General features: G+C 39.0%; 1 protein-coding gene across 4 annotated transcripts in view; it reads right to left on the bottom strand.

The window, feature by feature from the left end:
- The window catches only part of fam131bb (family with sequence similarity 131 member Bb), a 31,945-nt gene that overhangs the window by 5,799 nt on the left and 1,644 nt on the right, over positions 1-24,502 (bottom strand). The window contains exons 1-5 of one of the 4 annotated variants that reach the window (XM_079470172.1): positions 18,725-18,850; positions 5,387-5,424; positions 2,870-2,905; positions 2,356-2,461; positions 1,161-1,385 (exon numbers count right to left, since the gene is read on the bottom strand). In XM_079470172.1, the coding sequence (XP_079326298.1) occupies positions 1,161-1,385; positions 2,356-2,461; positions 2,870-2,905; positions 5,387-5,424; positions 18,725-18,752 (433 nt within the window). In that variant the 5' untranslated portion in view covers positions 18,753-18,850. Of the gene's footprint in view, positions 1-1,160; positions 1,386-2,355; positions 2,462-2,869; positions 2,906-5,386; positions 5,425-18,724; positions 18,851-24,502 lie in introns of those variants that run through there. The other 3 variants (XM_079470171.1, XM_079470174.1, XM_079470173.1) reach the window with 3 other exon arrangements.

Raw genomic sequence — 24,502 nt, 5'->3', positions numbered from 1 at the left:
AACCCCCATGAAATAAAGATTCAAATGTTTTTGGCTTTTAGCAGGAATACGTAAGGCTTAAAGTCCCAGTGAAATAAAAAGGACAATTCTTATTTTCTCATGAAATATTGCAGCGTTTATAGTAAATAGCCTATCAAGGTGGGTCATTTTCTTTTTTTACACATCTACTGTCAGTTCGCAGTGAAAAACGCAAGCCACGCCCACTAAAATTATTCTTTGAAAGTGTCAGAATACGGAAGTAAAAACGATCCCAACTTCCGGTTCACAGGGACTTAAAAAATAAATAAAAATATAAACTACTGTGATCCAAAACAGAGACAAAACACACATTTAGAAAATAAATGCATTGAAAACATAAAAGTTTCTCGCTTCAGCCAAAACTGATGAATGATTTTCACTTCATCATTCTGCATCCTCGTTTCTCATCTTTTTTAAGTAGACTCTGAAGTAAACCAAACACTATTGGCTAGTTTTAAAGGGGGTGGGGCCATGCACGCCCTAACTTCCTATTAGTGAAAATTGTCAATGCATCGAAACAAAGTTGCGCATTTCAAGACACTTTAGTGGGTCTTTTACATTTATAATAATTTGACAGACTTCCTTTATTTAAAAATGTAGCTTGTATTGTCCCAGTACTCAATAATGAGTGCTCTGCTTAAAACAGATTTTAAGACGGATTTTAAATCACCATTAGTCAGTTTTTTAAAGCCAGAAATTTGAGCATCTCAGAGAATTAATGTCTTTAATTCAAGGTCAAAAAACATTTTCACTTTACTTCCATCGATTTTCTAGTATATAAACCCTAATCTTAGTCACCAGGTTCTGAAAATGCTATAAGGAAGACTCATTTCAGATAGGGTATCATGAATTAGAGATGGCAGCAAACATCCCAGACACATTCGCATCATCCCCACAGTCATAAATAAGATATGATGATGCTTCCAGGCTGATTTACTGCCTTCAGACGGGAGCATGTGAACTGAGTGTGGTTAGTGAAGTTTTCGCACCGGATGCCATACAATGAACTGCCTGTTAAATTTTGCATGCTAATATTGCAATGTGAACCGAAACATGTAACCTCACAATAAAACATTAACTTATTTATCAACTTAAAGTATATCAATTCCTTTAAACATTTTAATACATAAGTGACAACTCGCCTGCAGCAAAGCGGGCCTCTTTCTCTCCATCGCTGAGGTCACTGTAAGCATCGTTCTCCAGCTTGCGCTCCTGTTGGAGGTGCAGGCTGGAGGTGCGTCCTCCTACCCTGCCCCCCGCGCCCACCGTCTGCATCCCCCAGTTCTGCCACTCAATCATGTGAGCAACTCGCCCCTGAGCCATTGCCGTTGGCTTCGTCACCTTGTCCTTCATAGACCGACTCACACCTGCAGAGGATAGACAGTCAGAGAGGTGGATGGAAAGGACATTAATGGAGGGACGGGAGTATTTTAGAGAGGAAATTAGGGGAAGTAGGTGTAACATGTTCATGTGTAGGAGTTTGTCTGAGGTCAGGAAATGTTGGCGACTATAAATGGGAATAATTACAGTATATGTAGATGATGATGGAAAAATACATGCTGTGATAAAATTCTGATTGGAGAATGGAATGAAGTTTGGCTCGCTGGAAAGATATTTCTCCACACAAATTAATATATACACAGAAAACCAGTCCGTCTCCAACATTAAAGTGCTTTTCTCTTATTTATTCAGCTGTATTCAGTGCATCTACTACAGGTCTCTGTAACTGGCTGAACGCCGGCTGTAATGATCTGTTTGATAACCGTAGTATATTCTGTTTGGAGCCCTTATAAAATACTGAGGGAAAAAAATCAATGCTACTCAAGTAAGGTCTATATATCTCATACCATAGCATTAGTGCAAACACACAGTGCTAATCTCGCAAGCTTTCACATGATGTCTAATGAAATGAGGAATTTTTGAAGTTCATAAAGAGGCTCTTTACATTTCAAAGAAAGCTACACGCTGACTTGACTTCACTGCACTTCACCGCACATTACAGAAATACAAAAACACAGATACATGAGTCTCAGTAACAACAATATAGCAAGACATTATGCTGACTGATCTCCACACTTCACTGCACAAGCACTTTACGTACAAAAACTTCTACACTACTACAACTAACCACCACTTAGGATAAAATGATAATGCCCGGTGGGAAGTGTTTTGCTTTTTAGGGGTCTATTCTTATTGAGATCTTTCAACAATGGCGTGAACCATTGGAGAGTAAATGGAAACGGGTGGTGAAAAGGGAAACACACAAGGGTCCATGTTGGCTCCATCACAATCTGGAGCCAACATGTAAATTTACCATTTCACAGGACAGACACACACCTGACACACCTGTCAGAGACGACTTAGCCAGAGCGCCGATTCCATAGGCGTTGGAGTTCCTCTTCTTCAGTCGAGGAAGGATGGAGGTTGTGTCCTCCATGGACAGCTGAAATGAAGGAAGGCATTCAAGAGAAAAGAATGGGGCAGAAAAAAGGAAAGAAGATGAAGAAAGAAGGTTTTGATGGAACAGAAGGCGCCCCAGAGCAGAGTTGGAATGCAATGGTGGTGAAAGAAGTTAGACAGAACAGTTAGCACAGTGGAGCAGAGCTTGTGAAACACTACACTTCCCAGCAGACCGCATGGTAATATCTGTGCAATTGCATGATGGGAAGTGTAGTTCTTTTTTGTCATGAACATCTGTAATAGTATCTAACTACTATGGCAAACCAACGAATCATTGCAAGAGAGACAGATCCAAAGAAGGAATGGGATGTGAGATAGGAGACATCTACTGTGAATCGAGGAAAATAACGAAACTAAAGTAAAATGGAGGAATGATATTCACAACACTTACATTGATTCCATCCCATGAAAAGTCTGTTCGGCCATGCTGAGAGAGAGAGAGGAAGGAGGGATGGGCAAGAGAGACGGCCACAGAGAAAGGAGGAGAGAGGGGGATTGTGACAGAACAAGGCATTTTAAAAAACATGTGACGTAGAAGGAGAAATAGAGAAATAAAAAGAATAGAGAGAAAATCTAATTCTGAAAAGCAGAATTATTGGCCAGACTAAGTGGGAGGTGGAATAGAGGATGATTAATTGTGTTTGTTTGGTTGTTTGTTTGTTGTTATATATTGCAGGGGTGAAAGCAATGCAAAGCTTTAAGGAAAAAGCTTTAACGGGGTGAGTTCAATAAGATATTCTGCTCGCTATATATAAACCCATTCCCTCATTGAAATGTATGAAATCTATTGTCTGCCTAGAAAAATGTATTCAAATAATTTGAAACATACATAGGGAACATCTACTTCTTCCCAAGGATATAAAAAATAAATCAAGTTTAGATTGTGAACCAATTCAACCATCAAATAAATGATAATAAAGTCAATCAAATAAAACAAAATGTGATCAAAAATGAATATGAGAAATGAATGGGCAACAGGAAAAAACTATTGTCTAATGATTTGAAAAGTCTAGTCTTAAAAAAGTAAAATCTTTACTCTGCCATAGAAAATTATAATAAGACAAAATATTATATTGTACTTATATAATATTCCATGCAAAAAGCATAAACATTACTTAAAACATAAACTTCCTTACAATCTGAACTATTAAAGATGGATTTAACTGATTTCACTGAAAGAAATGGAGGTCTTCCGTCACTTTTTACTGGAAACAGTGAGTGAGACCTTTAAACACAGCAAAAACATAAAAAAGCTTTGTAGAGAAGTGTTTGAAAAATGGAGAGAAACTAAATAGGTTTTTAAGAGTCAAATAACTATTTATTTCATGAAACATTGTGAATTTAATCAAGGAAAAATTACATATTTTTTATTTTGAGTTTCAGCATGAAGCACAATAGATTTTAAGGTTCATGCAAAATCTTGAAATATTCAAAAATAATATACAGTACATATATATATATAACTTATAAACATAAGTTGCTGCAAATGTAATGAACTGATCACATCGCTTCATGATGCTTTATGAAAGTATTGGAGTTTACTGCTGAGCTGATCTCATTTCTGGCTAGACTAGACACATGCTGTATCATTGCAGAGTAGTGTTTAAAGTATTGAATTTGATGGTTGAAGTTTGTGTTGTCACAGTTGGAAGAGGATGTAGTATAAGCAATAGAAACAGTGTATTGCCGCAGCAGGAGCCACTAATGAAAAGCCTTTTTTGGCAGACAGACACAGAAACCCTCTTGGAATCTATTTCTATTTCTATAATCTACTACGGTATTTGAAAACTATGCCTTCACACCCATGGCACACACAGTCTAATGGATATATATGTAAAAGCTGTGAGGAAAGCTTGTGCCATCTCTACTTATAAAAAGAGATTGTGTGTGGTTGTTATACAATCTGATATAACAACAACACTGAGTCATAAATCAAACAAATGCAGTCTGCAGACATGATCTATGCAGAGAGAGAATGTATTAATGTGACTATCCATGGTATACACTGGAGTTCAAGGAAAGCCGTCAGAGAGACGTGTTTACTTGCCATTACAGAGATGTTTTCTAGTGAAAAGGCATGTGGTTGTTTTGTCTGAAGCGTAATTGATGGGTTTGGGTTGCCCGGGGTGATTAGCTCTCAGTGCTGTCATGGCAATTGTGGCTTGAATTGGATGCTGACTACTATTGTCAAAACAACATTTACGTTTTCGTCTGAAGAGCCACAATGTTTAAAAATAGGGACACATTTCTTGGTGTTTATGGGGAGCTTTGGATGAATATTTGAATTATTTTCAGTATTTGATGCTTTTGTACATCACAGAAGGTTATTATCCATAATATCCATAAATAGAGAAAAATGAATGTGCTTGGTCGTTCAAGATTAGCAACGGTATGTATAATGGCAGAAAAAAAGAAGAGAAGGAGAAATTGAAGCCGGCTGTGTGATGTATCAATGGTAATGCTACTTCCATTTGGAGCTACAGTGCTAGCAAAATCACAATTTAAGCACAGACCTGGAATCAGTCACCATTCACCAATGTCACTGTATGGGACACAACACAAGTCTGTTTTCTGGGTCTATTCTTAAGAGGCAATGGCACTGCACAATCTTAAATAATGAAACAAAATTAAATACTGATGACTATAACAGCAAAATGACAAGCCATTTCTGAGAAGCACTAAACCACATGCTGTTTGCTAGGTTAATGTGCTAAATGCGTCTATCTGAGTGAGAGCTAGAGCGTTTGCCTGAAACGGAAATAATCACTTGTTTTGGGCATCTCGGCCTGTGCCTTGCTGCTCTTTTTTATCAAGAGTTCGGGGTGGAGTGTCAGAGAGCTTAGTTTGTGGCTCTGTTGGGAGATTTGGCTAGTTAACGTGGATGTTGGTGTCATAGGCGGTTTCTTACCTGTTCCCCATCCTTCTGCACGGGAACTCCGTCTGCTGCTGGAAATTGAGGAAAAAGAGGAAATTCTAACAGCATGCTTTGAGACTTAAATTGAGCTTGTGAATCAACGTCACGGCACGTTGCATGCTGGGGCGGCGCCGCCATCTTTGGAGGTTGTTTACTAGCCATTGATACATGATCCTCGATGTGATTTCCTTTGCTGTGTATTCCGTTTTGTATTTTCTGTCCTAAATGACTGTACGACTTGCTGTTGCAGTTTATAACACAGCACAACATACCCACCTGTTTAAGTCTTCTTAGTCGGAACAACATTGAACTGAACTCACAATCAGAAAAGAGACGCTACCACCTACAAATATGGCTGCAACACGGCGTGACTCAGCGCCACATTCTCTATAACACAACAATAGATGAATAGAAAATAATGTTTCAGCATTGTAAAAGATTAAACAACTCATAGAGGGATTTTACAACGTTGGGTTATTTTTTGTAACTCAATAGTTGGGTTAGAGATATTGTGTTGTTTTATTGGGCTATTTCTGACGTTTATTTGGTTATTTCTGTAACAACCCAGTCAATCGGGTTGCTGCATGAGCGGTTACTTAAAATTTCAAGGGTTGACCAGCGCCACTGCTGACAGACGAGGTAAGTTAATAATACTTCAATAAATGTGCATGTGTGTCTATAGTTAAAATATTCATTCATACAACAAATATAACAATACTAATAAAATAATAAATTAGATGTTTGCAAAAATAACCCAACAAATTAGTTCTTTCATAACACAACAGTTGGGTTAAACTTGTAATCCAATATATTGGGTTAAAATAACCCAACAAGGGGTCGGTGTTAGTGTCACCCAGCATTGGGTTATTTGTTGGGTCAATTTTAACTCAAATGTTTTAGTTAAATAGTTTAATAGTGCAAAAGCAAATGTTTCTAGTGATGTCAACAATATGTGCTTTGAAATCAACACAATTATTCTACAAAACTATTCTCCCCTCTAGGAGCCCCCTTGAAGGTTAGCAAAACAAAGTGTAACGCATTGATACACTGGCAATCACACAAGAGCCGTTTTGAATGGATGTCAATAGAGGAGACGCTTCAATATGCAAAAACAAAACAATATGTGATGAAAGTTTATTACTTTACGAATTTGATCTATTTTCTCTTTAGATTAAATCTCAGTGGAGATTAATAAGAGGAGTCACCAGGTTTGCCAAGTCTGCATTTTCCATCGGCTTTGGCTATTTATATAGCTGTGAGTTGCTTAGTTCATCATTACTCATTTTAATGTAAAATTAATTAAATTAAATTTAAATATAACACAATAAAAAAATGTAAGGTACAGCCAGTAATTGCCACCAACCGCTCACTCCACCCCTCCATTTCGAAACACTACGACGGCTGACAGAACATGGCGAATTACATGCAAGGGGACCCACGCTAAATGTAGATAGAAATAGCTCATTCTTAGGTAATAAAAACATAACGTTTCATTTTATAAGCTCTTTATACACCTCTGAAGACATAGCGATGTATATTATATTGCATATCTATCAATAGATCGTCCCAAAAATGACAAAATGAATTTATGACATATCCCTGCTGTCCTTTTAAAACCTCAGATCTCCATTTAGTGATTTTGTTGGTATAAATCATTATTATTAGTCATCCATGATGTTTGTCACTGCGTTTTGCAAATATCTAAGATAAAAAAAAATTAAAAGGGCTTGTCAACTTTGACAACACAGTTTTAAATCTTTTAAAAACCACAGTTTTTTGTTCCATTTCCTGAATAACTGCAAGATTGGAAATCCAAGCAACAATATGACATGATACGGTTATTATGATTACTGTTCAGTGGTTTTCAAGACGAAACCCTGCTATCCATAAAAAGTATGCACCTTATTTTTTTTGCGTAAATGTGGGCGTCACCATCGCTGAGCTGTTTGTGTTTAGACTTTCGGTCGTTTCACCGAACACTTCCATTGTTTTCCACCGGTGGGCTAATAAAACAGTTTTGTCTCAAGACAAAACGGAAGTACGTCACATCGATTACTTCCGCGTTCACAAATAAGGTGGATAAGAGAAACAAATTTTGAGTTTGGGTATTTCGTTTAAGGCCACTTGCCTAGTTTTGTTGGGCCATCGGGCTGGTTTTTATGGTCAATTATGTCCAGTCATTATATGACTTGCTTAAGCATGTGATCCAAGTTAATGGTTATACTTTCCCCAATGATACAGAGGTTGTCGTCTCTTCATAAAAAACGATGTTGGTACATTACAAAAACACAAATCCCTTTCTACGTTGAAATACAGAATCCCTTTGCAATGAGAGCAAAGGGTTAGAACGGTTAACAACACTAATGACTGTGTTTCCAAAGTGTGATTAAATCAGAGACCAACAACTTTCACCTGCCCACATGCATGCTGTTCTTTCATTATAAGCACAGCGTGACCTACTGATAAAAACTGCAACAATAGAGAAATAGACAGAGAGAGAGAGTGGAGTACACAGGGAGGTGGCAAGAGGGAGTGCTAAGGAATCGAGCACAGTGACAAACTCAATTTTCTATCGCCTAACCAGTGTAGCAGAACATGGTTATAGACTCCATTAGTCCTCATACACTGGCCCCCTTCATAAGCGCCCTAATAACGTAATTAAATAATTATCCAGTCCATCACCTGAAAAATGGACCTGATAAAACAGATACACAGAAAAAATCAGGTCACCTGTATTTGGGTCTCTCCCTAAGTGATGAACGAATGCTATCCTTTAATTTATTTATTTTCCTCTTTCTTCTCTACAGAGTCGGGTCCTGCTTTTGTGAAAATGTAATTACCGAAGGCTGTGTGCTAATGAAGCTTAAATACAGCTATGCTCTCAGGGTGATACATTCTAACACTATTAAATGAGTTGTATTCGTTCGGCGTCGACCACAACGTGTGTTCGGGTCTTTGACCTTACACTGCTAATTCAATTCAATTAAATCCCAATGCATGTTGGACTTTAAGGGGCCGTTCTTTTGCTGTTTTTGAAGTTTTGATTATGTTTTTAGGGTGTTTAACAATGGATGTTCATGTTTCTAGTTTCAAAAAACGCTTTATATTACATATATTTTAAGTCTGTTATCCACCTCTGTCCCTCTTCTCACAAAACGACATCATTTTTTCCGGTTTCTATAAAGTCCCTCCTTACGAAACGCTCTGATTGGTCAATTTGACCAGGTCTGTTGTGATTGGTATCTCGCCTATACCTATACCGTGTGTCTGAAGATGTCCCACCATATCAGCCATATGGTCGGTGCCACTCTCAGTGCACGTGTATTCATAAAGTTTGGCTTTTAGCAATAAACGGTAACAATGGCGTCAACTTCACTTGATCAGGTAAAAACATGCGGATCGATCGAATGATAACGGAGGAGACCTTTGCAAGCAGGACTTCACAGGATGTTTCATAGAAGTGTTTTAGAGGAATGCGCACACACATAATATCAGTGTATTACACAGAATAGCTTTCACAGCTGATGTTCAAGTCATGGAAGCTGTTTTTTGACGTTGGTTACCTTATGTGCGTATATGAATTCTTATTACCAGCTGTACGACTGTGATGAAAGAAAGTAATTAAGCGCGTAGCTCAGTCAAGTGTTTACAATCTCTGAGAACCAAACACTAATCCAAAAATGGGTGCTCTTCCTCTTCTCAAAGGAAGGCCTTGCCCTTTTTTGGCGTATTCCTTTAGTCGTTCTAAAAGAACTACGTTCTCCGTAGTCCTTGAAAAGTGAATTCTGTCCAAGACAATGTCTCGCTTGGCATTGAACTTTGAGCTTTATCATGCACACTAACTAAAGTTTGAAAATTGGCATCACGGGGAACGGCCCCTTTAATGTATTCTAGTCCATGTCTTGTATTAAGGCCTCAGGTATCACTAAGACTCATGCACTGACAGGATATTTATCCAACTGATGGTTGTATTTTATAAATATCAGAGCAGTTATATATCTAAAGTTGTAGGTTATTTTTGTGATACTCTAGAGTGATAGCTAATGTTTTGACACACTGACCTACTGATACACTAACATCAGCCATTTTGTTCTGCTTTAGATCACTAACTACCTATGTCAAGATCAGAAGAAAGACAAACAAAAGACAGTATCTAACTCACTACCCAATTAAAGATGCTCTTTAAAGACTGAAAGTTTAAATGAAAATGTAATGTACTGCATACTGTAGCATAAAAAGATACATCTCAATTACAATGAGAAACATGCGTCATATTAATGAAGGTTACTCGACAATAACATGCTGAACATTCTATGCATCATTTGTCTATAATCTGTTCCACTCTCTAATTTGATCATGACGGGCAATTTCAGTTTTCGAGTACAATGCTACTAAAGATTCTGAAATTATAATGCAGCAGTTTATATTCTTCATGCTTTAAGCATCTGCTCACAACCTTAAAAACACTTCACGGAAATACATCCCAGCGTGCAATAGCCAATTTCATTAAAGCTGTGAATGTCGCACTCATCAGTTTATGGCGTAGCCCATCCAGCTGGCAGATCCCCTTATTGACCTTGAACAAAGTCATATAGCTGCAGTCAACCACAATCCAGTATCTCTTTGTTGTATTATTTTAATACCTGGATGTCTCATGGAAAATAACTCCCATCGTACGGACGACCTTGAAAACCTTTTGCAATTCCCCAAAACCAGAAAGCATTCAAATTGATCTGACTGTCTATCATCATCCATCTCTTGCTCCTTATGCATGGTTTCTCTTTGGCTTTTGACATTTGACCTTTAGACCTGTCGATTGAATAACTCGCCTTCTCCACATGAAGTGTATTTTCTTGATGTAAAACCTAAGGTGCTCAAGGCAACGTGTGCCCTAGATAACAATACAAACACACACACATACACACATAGTAACTCACCTTAGGGATTCATTTAACCAGGATTAACACTTTATACACACATCTCTCTCCCCACCTAATGGATCTACAGCTTAGCTAACAAGATAAAAACTCAAAACAACAAAAGTGACTGCTCATCTCATAGTGTCGCCTGGCATCCATTCTGTTTTTCGTATTCGTGAACATTACTTACAGGGATTTAAATATCTCACAATAATGCCAACCGTATGTCACTTGTGGTTTCAAATTGCCCTCGGGATCACATTCATGTGTTGGAGAACACACTCGGTTATGTATTCACGGTGAGATTTTGAAAATCTTTCTAAGCTTCAGAGTTAGATTTTTGAATCAGGCAGAACGCTGTTGGAACAGTGTTGGAACATTCAGATTTTCTGGCATAACAAGTTTTTCTGTAAAGCTGCTTTATGAATGTCAGAGCTAAACATGAAGCGCAGGCACTGTATAACAATGGTCAAATTCATACAGTCAAATAAACAGTACTGGAGAGAGAAACATCTCAATGCAATTTTATTCATGTGTATACAAATGACAAACATACACAGTTGACATCATCCAACTGTTTACGAAAATGTACCCTCCAGTGGTAAAGGCTATTGAACAAACTCATTGATCTGTGATAGACTAAAGCTGTCTATCACCAACATCAACAGTTTTATGCTTTAAATGTGTGGTGCTTTCTTGTACAAAAGTTGCAACAATCATTGCCACCGTGGTGCAATTTTTTAATAAGGAATTATATTTAAGTCATCTTTAATCTATATATCTATCATTAGTGTCATTTATAAATGTATTATAAGTGTTCTGAGCACCCGCTTAAGGTTACAGGCCCAAGTCAAACATTTGATATACAGCCACAGAACAAAATGATAGACTACCTTCAGTTTATCTGAATTCATTATTTATATACACTTTTAGGTAAAATTGTGATTTTTGTTTCATTCTGTGAACTAGTGACAACCTTTCTCCCAAATTCCATCAAAAATATTTAAAACATTGGTTATTTTTTCGCAGAAAATTCAAACAGGACAAACGGGTAAAAATAAAACTAAAGATGTTTGCACATCTTGAATACTGCAAAGAAAACACGCTCATATTCCTGTGTAAACAACAATACTATTGTTTTGACATTCATTTTAGAATCATTTCCATTGCTATTGGGCTGACTTTGTCTTTCCTGAGGTTTGTTTCTATTGAAATTCAACAGACACTGAACCGGAATGGACACAATGCACGCAGAAATGCTGAATAAAGCAAAACGGGAGCATGTTACCATTTATCTCATGAAGTCAGATGTCAGACAATAAAGACATTCAAAATAAAGATGTGAATTTCCCCAAGGAAAGACCTGAAGCAGGTGTACATTTAAAATGAAAGTACTTAAATCAAAAGTACTTTAAAATGTTAATTTCTAACAAATTCCCAGTCAAAAATCAGTGATATGCCAAACATTTTATTTCCCTTTATTTCTTACATTTATCAGACGCTTTTACATTGCATCCATACAGTTGTTTCTGACTAGCAATCCCTGGTAATGACCCTTTAAAGTCTTCATTGGTTCCATTGATCAGTGGTGTCTTTGATTCCTCTATTTTACTGTATATCCATTGATTTTGATTGGCTTGTTAGTTTATTGATTCGTCGATGTATTGCTCTGTGCTTTGCTTGATTCTTTCTTTCCCTTTGCTTTTGGTGCAATTCAATCCTCGCCTAAACTAAATGTGGGTTTCTTGTTTAAATTCTGTCCGGAATGGTGTACGATATTCAGTAGCTGTTGCATTTGCAGCACAAACGGGAAAGCAGCACATGATCCAGCGCGATGAACGGGCTCGTTTTCCCCAGCGCTTCTCTGCTCTCTGATATCTCCCCTGCGGCTAAGCCACGGCGCAGCTCTGCTAGTAACGAATAACGACGCAAAGCTGAGAAGAGGGTGACTGAGAGAAGAAAAAGAAGAGAGAGAGAGAGAGAGAGAGAGAGAGAGAGAGAGAGAGAGAGAGAGAGAGAGAGAGAGAAGCGTGTCCGTGAGGAACGAAGGACCCGCATCAGCCACATCGCTGCTTCTGCAGCAGCAGCTATGATGACAACCGCCGCAAAACTAGGACGCGCAAAAAGGCGCTGTCCGTCTCTTCCTATCCAATCCAAGTATATCCGTTTACGCAACACTGACTTGGAGATCCACAGAGTGGGATCCTTTTGGATGAAGCAGTGGGATGATATGGGTGCCTAAAGAGAGATACGAGCAACACGCCCTTGTCTTCTCTCAGCTCGCGGGGTGTGACCCTGTCTAATTAATGGCCATCCGTCTGTCTGCGGCGTATCTCTGCAGAACGCTCCCTCAACCATTGATCTCTCTCTCATACAACATATTGCGATCATTCACGCGACGTATGGGATCTAATGACTGCAGTTCGCTGTTTATTCGTATGAAACTTTTGAGATCATTCTTTTGATCGCGTCATTTTTCACAGAGGATCAGGGTTTTAGTCCAATCTCTTTTGCAAGGGCATTGTTATTCAGCGCTGGTGCCAACAATAGAGCAGATGGGTGTGTTGTGTGTGCGCGCGGATGTGAGAGAGATGTCTTAGTAATCAAGTATCATTAAGTGAGTGTCTCTTAGTAACATAATATTATAGATGCAATACAATCGTACAAAACACAAGTGAGTGACGTGTTAAAGCGTTTACAACCATTTATTACTATAGTTTTCTGAATGTACAATAGCAGACCCAGCTTTAGTTCAAACGGGTGTAAAATGGTGAAAATGAAATATTGTGTAAATATTTGCAAAATAAATGTTAGAATGTAAAAGTTAAGTAAATTATATGATATTATATTGTGTCCGAACCATGTTATCCATCTCTTGCTGCTGAATAGTAAAGCATTAAGTGTCATGATACAGTTCATAACTTGATTTTATATTTTTTACAGTGAGTGCATTTACATGATCCAAATTAGCAGTTATCTATCAAAAACAAGCAACAAATACCTGGTTTTTACAAAGCATCACCATCTACAGTCTGTCTATAATTTAAAGCGGCCCTGCAACAGTGTTTCGTGCATTCTGACTTATTTACAATGTTAAACCTGTTGTCTTCTCATGCATGACGTGGTCAACTTGTCAAAAAACGAGTTGGACGTATGACGTAGGATTTCTGTGCTCGATACACTCCCCTGAGTCTTGCACTGACTTTTTCTGATTTTTTTTTCGAACATGAGAAATCATTACGTAACAACTTTTCTTAGTCTTTTATTGGAGAGTTCTCCCGGATACCCATGCAGTACGCCCACGCATCAACCACAGAGAGCGGGAGGAGAAGGAGCATGCGCACAAGTCACGTTTTACGTTCACGAAGTTCGGCTGTGTTTGTCTGTTCACTGCATTTGGGTGATGAATGTTATATAAACGGTGGATATAACGCTGGATTTGCAGATCGTTCGAAACTGATAGATGGAGCGGCGTTCCCAGCGACTCTAATGATATTTGAAGGGTATGATACTATTCTGTAAATACTCAAGATTAACATGAGATATTCCGAAACTGTCTCGAGTTATGGCCAGATGGGAAATCTGTCAGACTTTTCTTTCCCTTGTCACGTCTGCAGTATCAGTGCAGATGCTACGAAAGTTCTTTTATTTTAAAGGTTTCCACATAAGCAGCATAAGCCAAGAGCAGACTTTTACAAGCATTTGTGAGCATTTTGTTTACACGGTTGGACCTGCGCACATGAACAAAACCGTGAGCCAGTTAAGGTTGCAATGCAAAATCGGGGTAATGGGATAAAACACAGGTGCCAATTAAATTCTACTTAAGTTGTTTATGGCATTTCCCTGATTAAAGAAATGCATTTACAGTACATGCCCTTACATGTTACAGATTATACCAAGCATAATCTGAGAAAAACTGCGCATGTAGACGCAAAGCAAAACTGCAAGTGTCCAATCCTGGTTATAAAAGTGAGTCCAGAGTTTAGCATCAACTCAGATCCATAGATACATTTGAAAAAAAAACCATGTTGCATTTATGAAACAATGAAGTGCTTGTTTACAATGTCTGCTGTTGTATATCACTGAACAGCTCTAAAGACTTGCTTTGTGAACACCCAAAATGACAAAAAGGGGAGCCTCAAAGAGTAATATCGTATGTAAGCAATGTTAATATAAGGGTTGAGCTGCAGTTAGAGGTAATTCACTCATGTGTCTGCATTCCTTTTCTTTTTGAATATCCCTTTTCACTATGAAACATAATATGTCAGAGTACAAACGTAAAATGGGCTGTGTACATTTCAGCGTTAAATTGCTGCATTAGGCTATGAACAGGAACGCTTTGAGTTCTCCCACAATAATCACACAGCAGTTTGAAAGGTGAAAGTCTCTTCTAGCAAGTACACAGGGTGAAATCACCAAGAGAAAGCATTTAAAGCTAAAGAGCGGAAGGAACCCAGCAGTCACAAAAACTCAACACAAAAAATGTCATTACTGGCTCAGTAAGCTCAAATAACTCGATACACACATCAAACACATAAATAGAAACCCAGATAGGAGTTAAAACACAGTAAATTGGACTCCCTGAGGAATAATACCACACGTGCATAGAGCTTTGTACTGGGAATGGACAACATTCTGCATATCAAGTGAAATGACATTTATATATGACCAGTAGCACTATGCCCCAGCCCCATTCACTTACTATAGTGGGCATATTCCCCATTTGCGATGTGTCTATGTATGTGTGTTATTTGCTTTAATATTTGCTGAGTCAGGCAGCGGGAGATGTGGCACCATAGGGATCATTATAAAAGTCTCGCTGCGGACTCATGCCTAAAGCCAACAGCAAGCGCAACTGAGTGTACAGAAACTGCTGAGCGTATGAGCCAGATCCACAGCATGACTAACCTCCAGGCCCATTCATCCATATATTAAAGTCTATAGAATATGTTAACCTTAAACTACACAAAATGCTGGGTTATTTTCAACCCACGATGGGGCAAAAAGCGGACAAACCAAGCTGTTGGGATATATTAATGCTGGGTTGTTTCAATCCAAAATGCTGGGTTGTGTTTAACTCATTGCTGGGTTTAACCCAGCGGGTGGGCTTTGTCCCTTTTTGACCTAATGGATTTTTGTATGTACCTAATACAGTGGCACTACATCCCAATTAGATATGTATGAATTAGATTGCATTAGATACTTAACCCAAAAATGAAAATTCTGTCATCTTTTACTCACCTTCGATTTGTCCCAAATCTTTATACATTTCTTTTTTCTGATGAACACAGAGAAGGATATTTGGAAGAATGCTTATAACCGAACAGATCTTGCCCCCCATTGACTACTACTTGTTGTTGTTCTGTTGAACACAAAAGAAGACATTTTTAAGAATGTAAGACAGCAAACAGTTCCCGGGCACTTTTGAGTACCATTGATTTTTCCTACTATGGTATTCAATGGGGGGCTCACTCTGGTTATAAGCATTCTTCCAAATCTGTGATCATCAGAACTTAGACATTTATACAGATTTGGAACAACTCGAAAGTGAGTAAATGACAGAATGTTTTGGGTGAAGTATCCCTTAAAATTAAAGAGCATTTCAGGAAACGATTCATATTTCAATTCTTCTGTCTTTTTTTTAATGCATTTTGGCCACTTAGATCTTTGTGTTTAAAGCGAACAGAGACCAAGGAAAGAATTCTCAAGCTTTTGAATCAAGATGAGGTCAGACGCACGTTTGGCATGCAATGTGATAGCATTGTGTCTGTGTATCCGTCTGGCTTTACCTAAAATGTCTCACAAAGGTTTTTTTCAACTTGATTTGGTTGTTTTGTAAAGCACCTTTCCTGTCCGATGCCAGCCTGAGAACTGAATGTGTGAAGAATCCTTTAGCGGATAATATCTGAGAAAGTAAAAGGAAGCAACTAACTCTTAAAATGAGACTTTTTATTAGAGCTAGAGATCAAGAAAATACAGAATGCAAAAACACTGAATACGTTTTTAAGGCAATGAAAACTTTAAACTCTTCTTGCAAGCATAATAACATGTTTGACATGTCGCTATATATTCAAATGATATATTTAAATGACAGAATCAATAATTCGTACAATGAAAAGTAAAGATTGTTGCTTTCGAGACTCAAAAATCTATTTCTGTTCAAGGATGTTTGTAAGCACAAACATGTTTGTATTGCATCTGGTACTGTAATGTAAACATTGGAAAGTTTGCATTATTGCAGTGCTAAGCTGTATTTACTTGTTTGTTTTGAATCTGTTACTACAGCGAGGTCGGACGCATAAGAGCCGGTCCAGTCTTTGTGACATACACTGGCTTCACATCACAAGGCTTCACTTTACAAATCGATATTGGACTAGAGAGCAGAGTGAGAGAGGTAAACACCCAGCATTATGCACTGCTCTCTCTCTCTCACACACACACACACACACTGATACATGTCTGTAATGCTTTACCTTACAACACACAGTATGTACAAATCATCCCTTACTCTGTTTAATCTTATTCTTGTCATATCTGAACTGTACTCTATAAACATTTGCTTGAAGGTCCTATCTTGCGCTAAAGGACATAGCTCAGAAATATTATATCAATAACTCAAACATTGCATATAGTCATGCTATACAGTTTTCAGTATGCATTTTATTTGAAAGTGTAGCATTAAATAGTGACGGACCAGCAGGTGACACTGAATCTTGACCACAAAGTGAAGCAGTAACCATCGGAAATCGTATTGCTTTAGTTAATACACCGGTATAGTATAAACTATAAAATAAATCTTTCACTTTTCCAGTAAAATGTAGTGCGTTTCCCTATACGTAGATTATATTTCTTATCTTTTATTTATAAAGCTCTGAATCAGTGATGGTTGGAAGGTTAAAGCCTTGCTCTCAAACACTGATTCTCTAGAAATGCTGCTTGCAAGCATATATTTATTTCCAATGAGTAGGCGAGCGTGGTAATAAAAAAAACCCATACTTGACACATCAGGTGACAAAAAAAAATGGCTCACCGTTTATGTTTGTGGAAATGATGTGCCAGAGCATTTTTATCTCATACAGACACATATTGGAATGAGGGTCACAGTGTGTCATAAGTAGTTCAACAAAATTGATCGCAGCACTCCATTATATTCTTGAAACGGACCGTCTAGCAATCCAGCACAGCGTGTTGACCTCCATTTTAGTGCAGTGCTATGTTATAAACACTATTTATCAAACCCTCCTCCCTATTCCTCCTCTCTCCATTACTTTCTGCCCCTCTTTCTCTCATTCTCCGTTCCCTCGTTTTTATGCGGATGTGAGGCAGGTGGCCCAGCAAGAGAAGTTTGACACAGTTTCTGGGTCTGATGTTCCGTAGTGGTGATGTTGATCGGTTATTCATGCACCGCTTCTGGTACAATGGCCGACAAATCATAAATATGTTATTCAAAGAAGAAATGACTGACTAACTTAGTATACAAGACAATAGCAATTACTACATTACAGGACCGGAAGTATATTAAATGGATGTCACATGCATTAGGACTGGGTCGTATTTCATAGAAAACAAAACAGGAGGGTTGCTGTTGACATGCACATTTGTCTGCTACCACAACCTTTTAAGTCAAGACGACAAATCAATTCTTTAAAAAATGCAGGTTAGTGGAAGATAAATACACATTAATGTCCAGCCCACATTTGCCTACAGTATTTTTGAAGTCATTTCCTCACAAATCGAATTACGTTTGACTCGAACATTGAATGTGCCACTGACCCAGCCGGACGCATTTAAACTTATTTGAAGAGTGTCAGATTCAGGATAGTCCCAGTCTGAATCCCCCTCTCCCTCTCCCACTCCCAGAGACAAACGCACAAATTCGCTCAATTCTCCTGCATGTGTTACCCCTCCCTCCACCTGTTCTCACCGCAATGAAATTCGGCATGTTCCCTCTCTCTCGCTTCCTATCCGTGCGTGCGGATGTGTATAGACAACACGATACCGCGAGAGCATCTCCAACAATAGAACGCTAATTGTCCTCTCGCACTCCTCCCATCTCCCCGCCGATCTCCTGCCACTGTAATTCATCAACCATCATCTCTGCCTCCCACACACAGGAGGCATCATGCAGTAGCATAAATCAAGCGACGTGGGTCGCGATCCAGACACGGGACGCGCGCAGGCACGCGTACGCATGCGGGCAAACGTACGGTGATGCCGTTCTCGTGTTTGACTCAACGTTTCCCACGTTTCGCGCTGCCAGTCGAATTCACACATCTCAGTGGTGTGACGAAAATGCCCAGCGTTTCCTCACACAACACCTACCCCCTTCCCGACACTGTCATTGCCCCCGCTCAACACACACACGCTCACGTGCACGCTTGCCATAAAACGGAAGAAATGAAAGGGGTCTTACTGAGGGTTCGGGAGCCGATACATCCCATGGTTTATTCATAAAGGCCCTGGATACAAGCGATGAAGCGCGAGCCTTTCTCCACACATTCTCTCTCCTCCTCTCCTCCTTTCTCTTCTCTGGCTGCTGATTCTATGCTCTCGTGCTGCTTGCTCACTCGCTCCCTCCCTCTCTGTGAGTGCGCGCGCGCGCGCGGCCATAGGAGGCTATTTTACCTCAGAGCCTGTGCGTGATACGTGCACTTATTTTGAAAGTGACGTGATTGCGATCATAGATCGTTAGCGTCAAAATTCACGTTTTAATGTTCGGATCTGTTATTTGCGCGTTTAACACAGAGAAACATTAAATTGTGTGCAATACATGCTGTAGAGTGGCTGGAGCTATTTATCCTATGAGTGTGCGTGCGTGCGTGCGTGCGTCACTCAGGTCTCCGGTGTTATTTCTGCATCTGTGCACTGCTGTGGCGACGGAGCAGACACGCTGGGATTCGCTCGCCCCGTCCTATCAGACTCATAGACTTACCACAATGCGGTACAAATGTCTCTGTATCTTTCTGCCCTCTCTCTCTCTCTCTCTCTCTCTCTCTCTCTCTCTCTCTCTCTCAACACTAGTGACACAAACACGGTCATTATCACAACACCAGAAAATCACGAACTCACGCAACAGCGCTCTCAAAACTTCAAAGCTCTCTCTCTCTCTCTCTCTCTCTCTCTCTCTCTCTCTCTCTCTCTCTCTCTCTCTTTCGTCATGATCTTCATTCTGGTCCATTCTTCGGTCTTGGTGGCAAAAACACACCCAGGAGGAGTGGCTTTGTTATCTGGAGATCCCGTCCGCCACTCTCTTTCAATCTCCACCTTTTTCTTTCATTCTGACTATCTCTTGTGTATTTGTTTATATGCATTTTCGTGAACGCGCTGATGCAGACTGGCTATTAAAGCGTGAGGGTCACTCAATTTTCCTTGAGGTTACCCAATAGAGAGAGGAGGAGAAAGATGAAGAGGAGAGAAGGGGGAGGGAGGGAGAAACAGAGAATGAGGAAATTTGGCCTAGGGAGAGAGAGAGATGAGCAAGGGGGTGATTAATTCTGTATGGACGCAAAAAGAAGGCGAGACCCAGCAGTCCAGGTCTAGCACAACCTTGAAGAGTCACTGTGTTTGCATGTGCGTTTTCTCCAATTGGATGCAGTGCGTGTTCGTAAATTTGATTTGAGAGCGCCATTGTTTATTCTAATGAATTTGTCATGATCAAATAAATGTTTTTGAACTATGGAGAATAATATATGATCATTGAAAGACTGTAAAGGTAGATAGATTCTTTTTTCTTTCCGTGGGTGCATGAAAAGCATTTTCGCTTGATCTGCATTGAATGACACTGACAAATGGAGATGTGCACACTACACAGATTTACAACCTTCACCACACAGATGAACACACTGACCTACAGCCTCAGCCATTCAGACCGGTGTGTGCGTGTGGGAGCAAGCCAACATTTATTTGGAAAGAGCTTGATAAAGGTACTAAATATTGACTTTGAATTTGTTAAAAGGGTTTGAGAATGGGATAGGTTTAGGGATGGGGCTATTTTTTGAGAATAGCCACATGTTTGCACATAAGCTTAGAATATTTAAAGGGACTCTTCAACAAACATCACACACACTGTCACCCAACGGATGCCAGGATCAGACTCATTTCCACCCCCATTACAAGGATGGGTATCCAAACCATTTTAAGTCAAGGATCATAGGAAATGTAGTTTTTGCAAATAAATGTGCAAGCTTGTCCTCTCCGTATCACTATTAAAATCAAACATTCATTTTTTAGTTATGTAAAAAAGATAGCTTCCTTATTTTTACCTATTTTTTACATTGTAAAAAATGTCAGGCCTTAAAGTGATAGTTCACCCAAAAAATTAAAATTCTTTCATCATTTGTTCACCCTCTTGTCATTTCAAACCTGTGTGATTTTCTTTCACAGAACACAAAAGAAGATATTTTGGAGAAAGTTGGTAACTGAACAGCGCCGGCACCCATTCACATCTATTGTATGGACACAAAAGTCAATGGGTGCCGATTAACAACATTCTTCAAAATATCTTCCATTGAACACATATAGGTTTGAAATTACATGAGGGTGAGTAAATGATGACAGAATATTAATTTTTTGGGTGAACTATCACTTTAACTCAACAATTTTGTGCTGGTACATCTAACTTTTTCGATTTGCTCAAATGCAAATGATCACTTGTGGCAACAAACTGTTCCTAAAATTCACAAAACTTTAACTTTACCCAGCTGAATTTTTTTAAGTGGCCACTCAAATGTTGAATTGAGATCAGATGCAGTGTTACATAGTGACACAGTGATGTCATAACACCTTGCAGGCCCATGTTTGAGTTCCATTGCCTCTCTCACCACTGCTTTCTGATATAGCTTATCCTGTCCAAAAAGAAAACAACTACATCTGCATAAAAATCATTTTTGCACTACATATTTATCCTGTCTGTTGCAACGACTCCCTACATATGTAATGCACCCCGTCTTTAAATCTCAACAATCACAGCACTTTGATTATTCACAGACTCACATGACAAGAAGATGTATAACAAAGTGAACATCTCTTAATTAGGTTAGGTTGCAGAATACACGTGGGGTGGTCATTCCCTCAATGTGGAGTGAACGATTCCTGTGAACTGTATTGCGCTTGGATCTATGCACAAATGTGGTTGGGTAATGAGACTGGGATTATTATGACCACCTGACATCTCCCTCGCAGACACTCATGCACGCAGGTATACACACAGAATCATACACACTCCTCATTGAGCAACAATGCAAGGCTCTGAACCCTATAACCCAAATTTCTTTCTGGCAAACATATACATGCACCAAGAACCACTAAAGAAGCAGCCGGATCCATTCGAGTTTGTTATGTTGTTGTCTTATTGAGGGCTCTCTCCAACAGTGTTCATTCAATTCTAATTATGGTTTGATATACACTCCAGGGCAGTGATTTATGCCTGGTGGTGGGATCTCGGATTCACACACAAGCACACAGCTGTGTGGATTACATACCCTTCTGAAGCATGAGCTGTATGTTTGACCTAGACAGCTGTGATTAGCAATGTATACGTCATTTATCTGAGTGATGCACATGTAAACATCCACACAGATATGCAATAACTGTAAATATTCACACACATGGATAGCTAAAATTAAAAATGTGTCAAAAATAATTTATATGGGTCCAATACTTTAAATTGTATACATTATTTGCTCTTGTCATTCGGACAATAAATTATAGGTCTCGCTCTCTTGTCATGTTTTTGACAATAGGTCTCCATGTCACTAAATTGGAATTCCTAAGGAACTCCCATCTCTCCTTTATAAATTAGATGTTTCCTCAGTCTTAAGGTTAACCTACATTTCCCTTCCTTCTTGCCTTGACTCTCGTTTATCATCTTTGCTCTCCTGTGTCCATCCAAAATGCAGGAGATTGTAACTACATATTTAGTTGAAATACTGTAAATTCACACCAACCACCCCACCACAAAAACACATATTTTTCACTTTCTTGCCCTAGATGTAAACGCGTAAAGTGATTGCTCAGCCAAAAATGAAATTTCCGTCATCATTTACTCACCCTCATGTAATTACATATCTGTATAAATTTGTTCTGATGAACACAGAGAAAGATATTTGGAAGAATGTTAGCAATGTTCCATTCAGTGACATCATTGACTGCCATAGAAGGAAACATTTAATGGTTGTCAAAAGTGCCCTAGAACTGTTTGTGTTCCTAAATTCTTCAAAATATTACACTGTGTTCAACAGAACAACAAAATATTCCATTTATTTTCCTACTATGGTAGTGGATGTTGAACTGAAAATTGCTAACATTCTTACAAATGTCTTTCTTTGTGTTCAACAGAACATAGAAATGTATATAGGTTGTACAGGAGTATACTATGACAGAAGTTATATTTTTGGGTGAACCCTTTAACTTAAAGCAGAAACTGTGTGCTGGCATCTAGTGGATCACATTGGAATCACAATCTTGACTGCAAAGCAATATTCACAAGAGCATTTCTTTAGAAAAAGATGTAAGAGGTGCTTGCCAGTGGTCAATGCGATAGTTAGATGTCTTCTATCACATAGCTTGTATATTCTGACAGTTGCTAACATTCTTCCAAATAGTTTTCTTTGTGTTCAATAGAACAAAGAAATGTATACAGGTTTGGAGCAAGAGGGTGAGTAATTCATGAGAGAATTGTTATTTTGTCCCTTTTTTCATCTTAAAGTTTTTACCAAAGGTTTTCACCGTCCATTACTATAGTTTTCCATAGTCAAGTGAATTGTCATATCCATTATGAGAGAACTCTCACATGCATATTAGTCCACTTACATTTAGATTTAGTCATTCGCCAATTACATTTACATTTAGTCACTTAACCATATCAAATTTAAAATACCTATTGTGTGGTCTACGAAAAGCCATTCCTTCTCCATTTGTTGAGTATTGTTGCTTCTGGTTTGCACAATTTAATTAACAGAAGTCCTGAGAAATTAAGTGTTGCTTTTTCTTTGTGAGAAGATTGTGTGCTCTGTACATGTTAATGCATGTTTGGTTACATGCACATTTCTTGGAGAGAACACAAATTTCATTCTCCTGACACAAGAGAAAAAGTTAGAAGGGAAAGGAGAACGGGTAATACGACCCTCTCTCTGGATCCAGTAAATTGAGCTGACTGTGTCACTGAATGTGCATGTTAAAGCCGAGCTTGTTGAGAAGTACAGTATACACACACTATGAGTCAAGCTTCATGCTGGTTGTTCCATGCCAAGGACTGTTCCGTGCTAAGTCCTGGCAGAGCTCCAGGCTCCACTTTGATGCCAGAGGGTCTCCCTCTGTGCAAAGTCATCTTCAAACTGACTGAAGTGTCCAAGTGCTATAGCCCAGTGAAATCACCTCTCCAAACCTCATAAACTACAGTAATTATGCATGTCCTCTAAGGAAATATTCAGCTTTTTGTGAGAGGGACATGACCCACTAAGCAACCGCACAGAATGTTTGGTTGGGATCTGAATGCGTATCGAAGGATCAAAACAAGTACTGTGTTTAATGATAGTCTTTTCCATAGTAACACAATTGCGTTGTTGTTTTGGAGCGCTCATTTTGAATGACGGCCATATGTTCCCCTGATAGTTCGCTTGGCGTGTATGCTAAATGAGAGACTGCGGCAGAGAGTCGCGAATACGGAAACGAACAGCAGATATTTTCCAGGCCACTGTGTGAAAAAAGAAAAAACATAATGCACCTGAATCATTAATAGGCCTCAGGAGGATAAAGATTGTAAGAGCGAGGGAGAGAACAGGAGAGAGAGAGGTGGCTTAAAACAGATGTGCAGGATGGGTGGAATTACCTTCCTGCATGATGGTAAAAGTACAGCCACCACATCTTTTCTAATATACTAAGAACATCACTAGCATCAGGAGCATATATGTTTTGGATGCTGGTGGTGACCCCACTAGGCTTCCTAAGGAGTAGGCACTCAAAAATCAAAACAAACCTTCATGTCATTGTAGGTCTGATGTCATGAGATTTGGTTACAAGACACTCGAGAACCAATGACTTTTGATGACAATGACCTGCACCATAAGTCATATTTTACAGCTGCTGTGTAGGTGAAGTTTCTCTGTAAATGCTGACTAATTTTTTTATTTTTATGGAGCTTAAAGTCCCCGTGAACCGGAAGTTGCGATCGTATTCAGACAAATTTCAGAGT

The sequence above is a fragment of the Barbatula barbatula genome (genome assembly GCF_947034865.1).
Source record: "Barbatula barbatula genome assembly, chromosome: 12".
NCBI lineage: Eukaryota > Metazoa > Chordata > Actinopteri > Cypriniformes > Nemacheilidae > Barbatula > Barbatula barbatula.
This window is presented reverse-complemented; position numbering and strand designations above follow the sequence as displayed.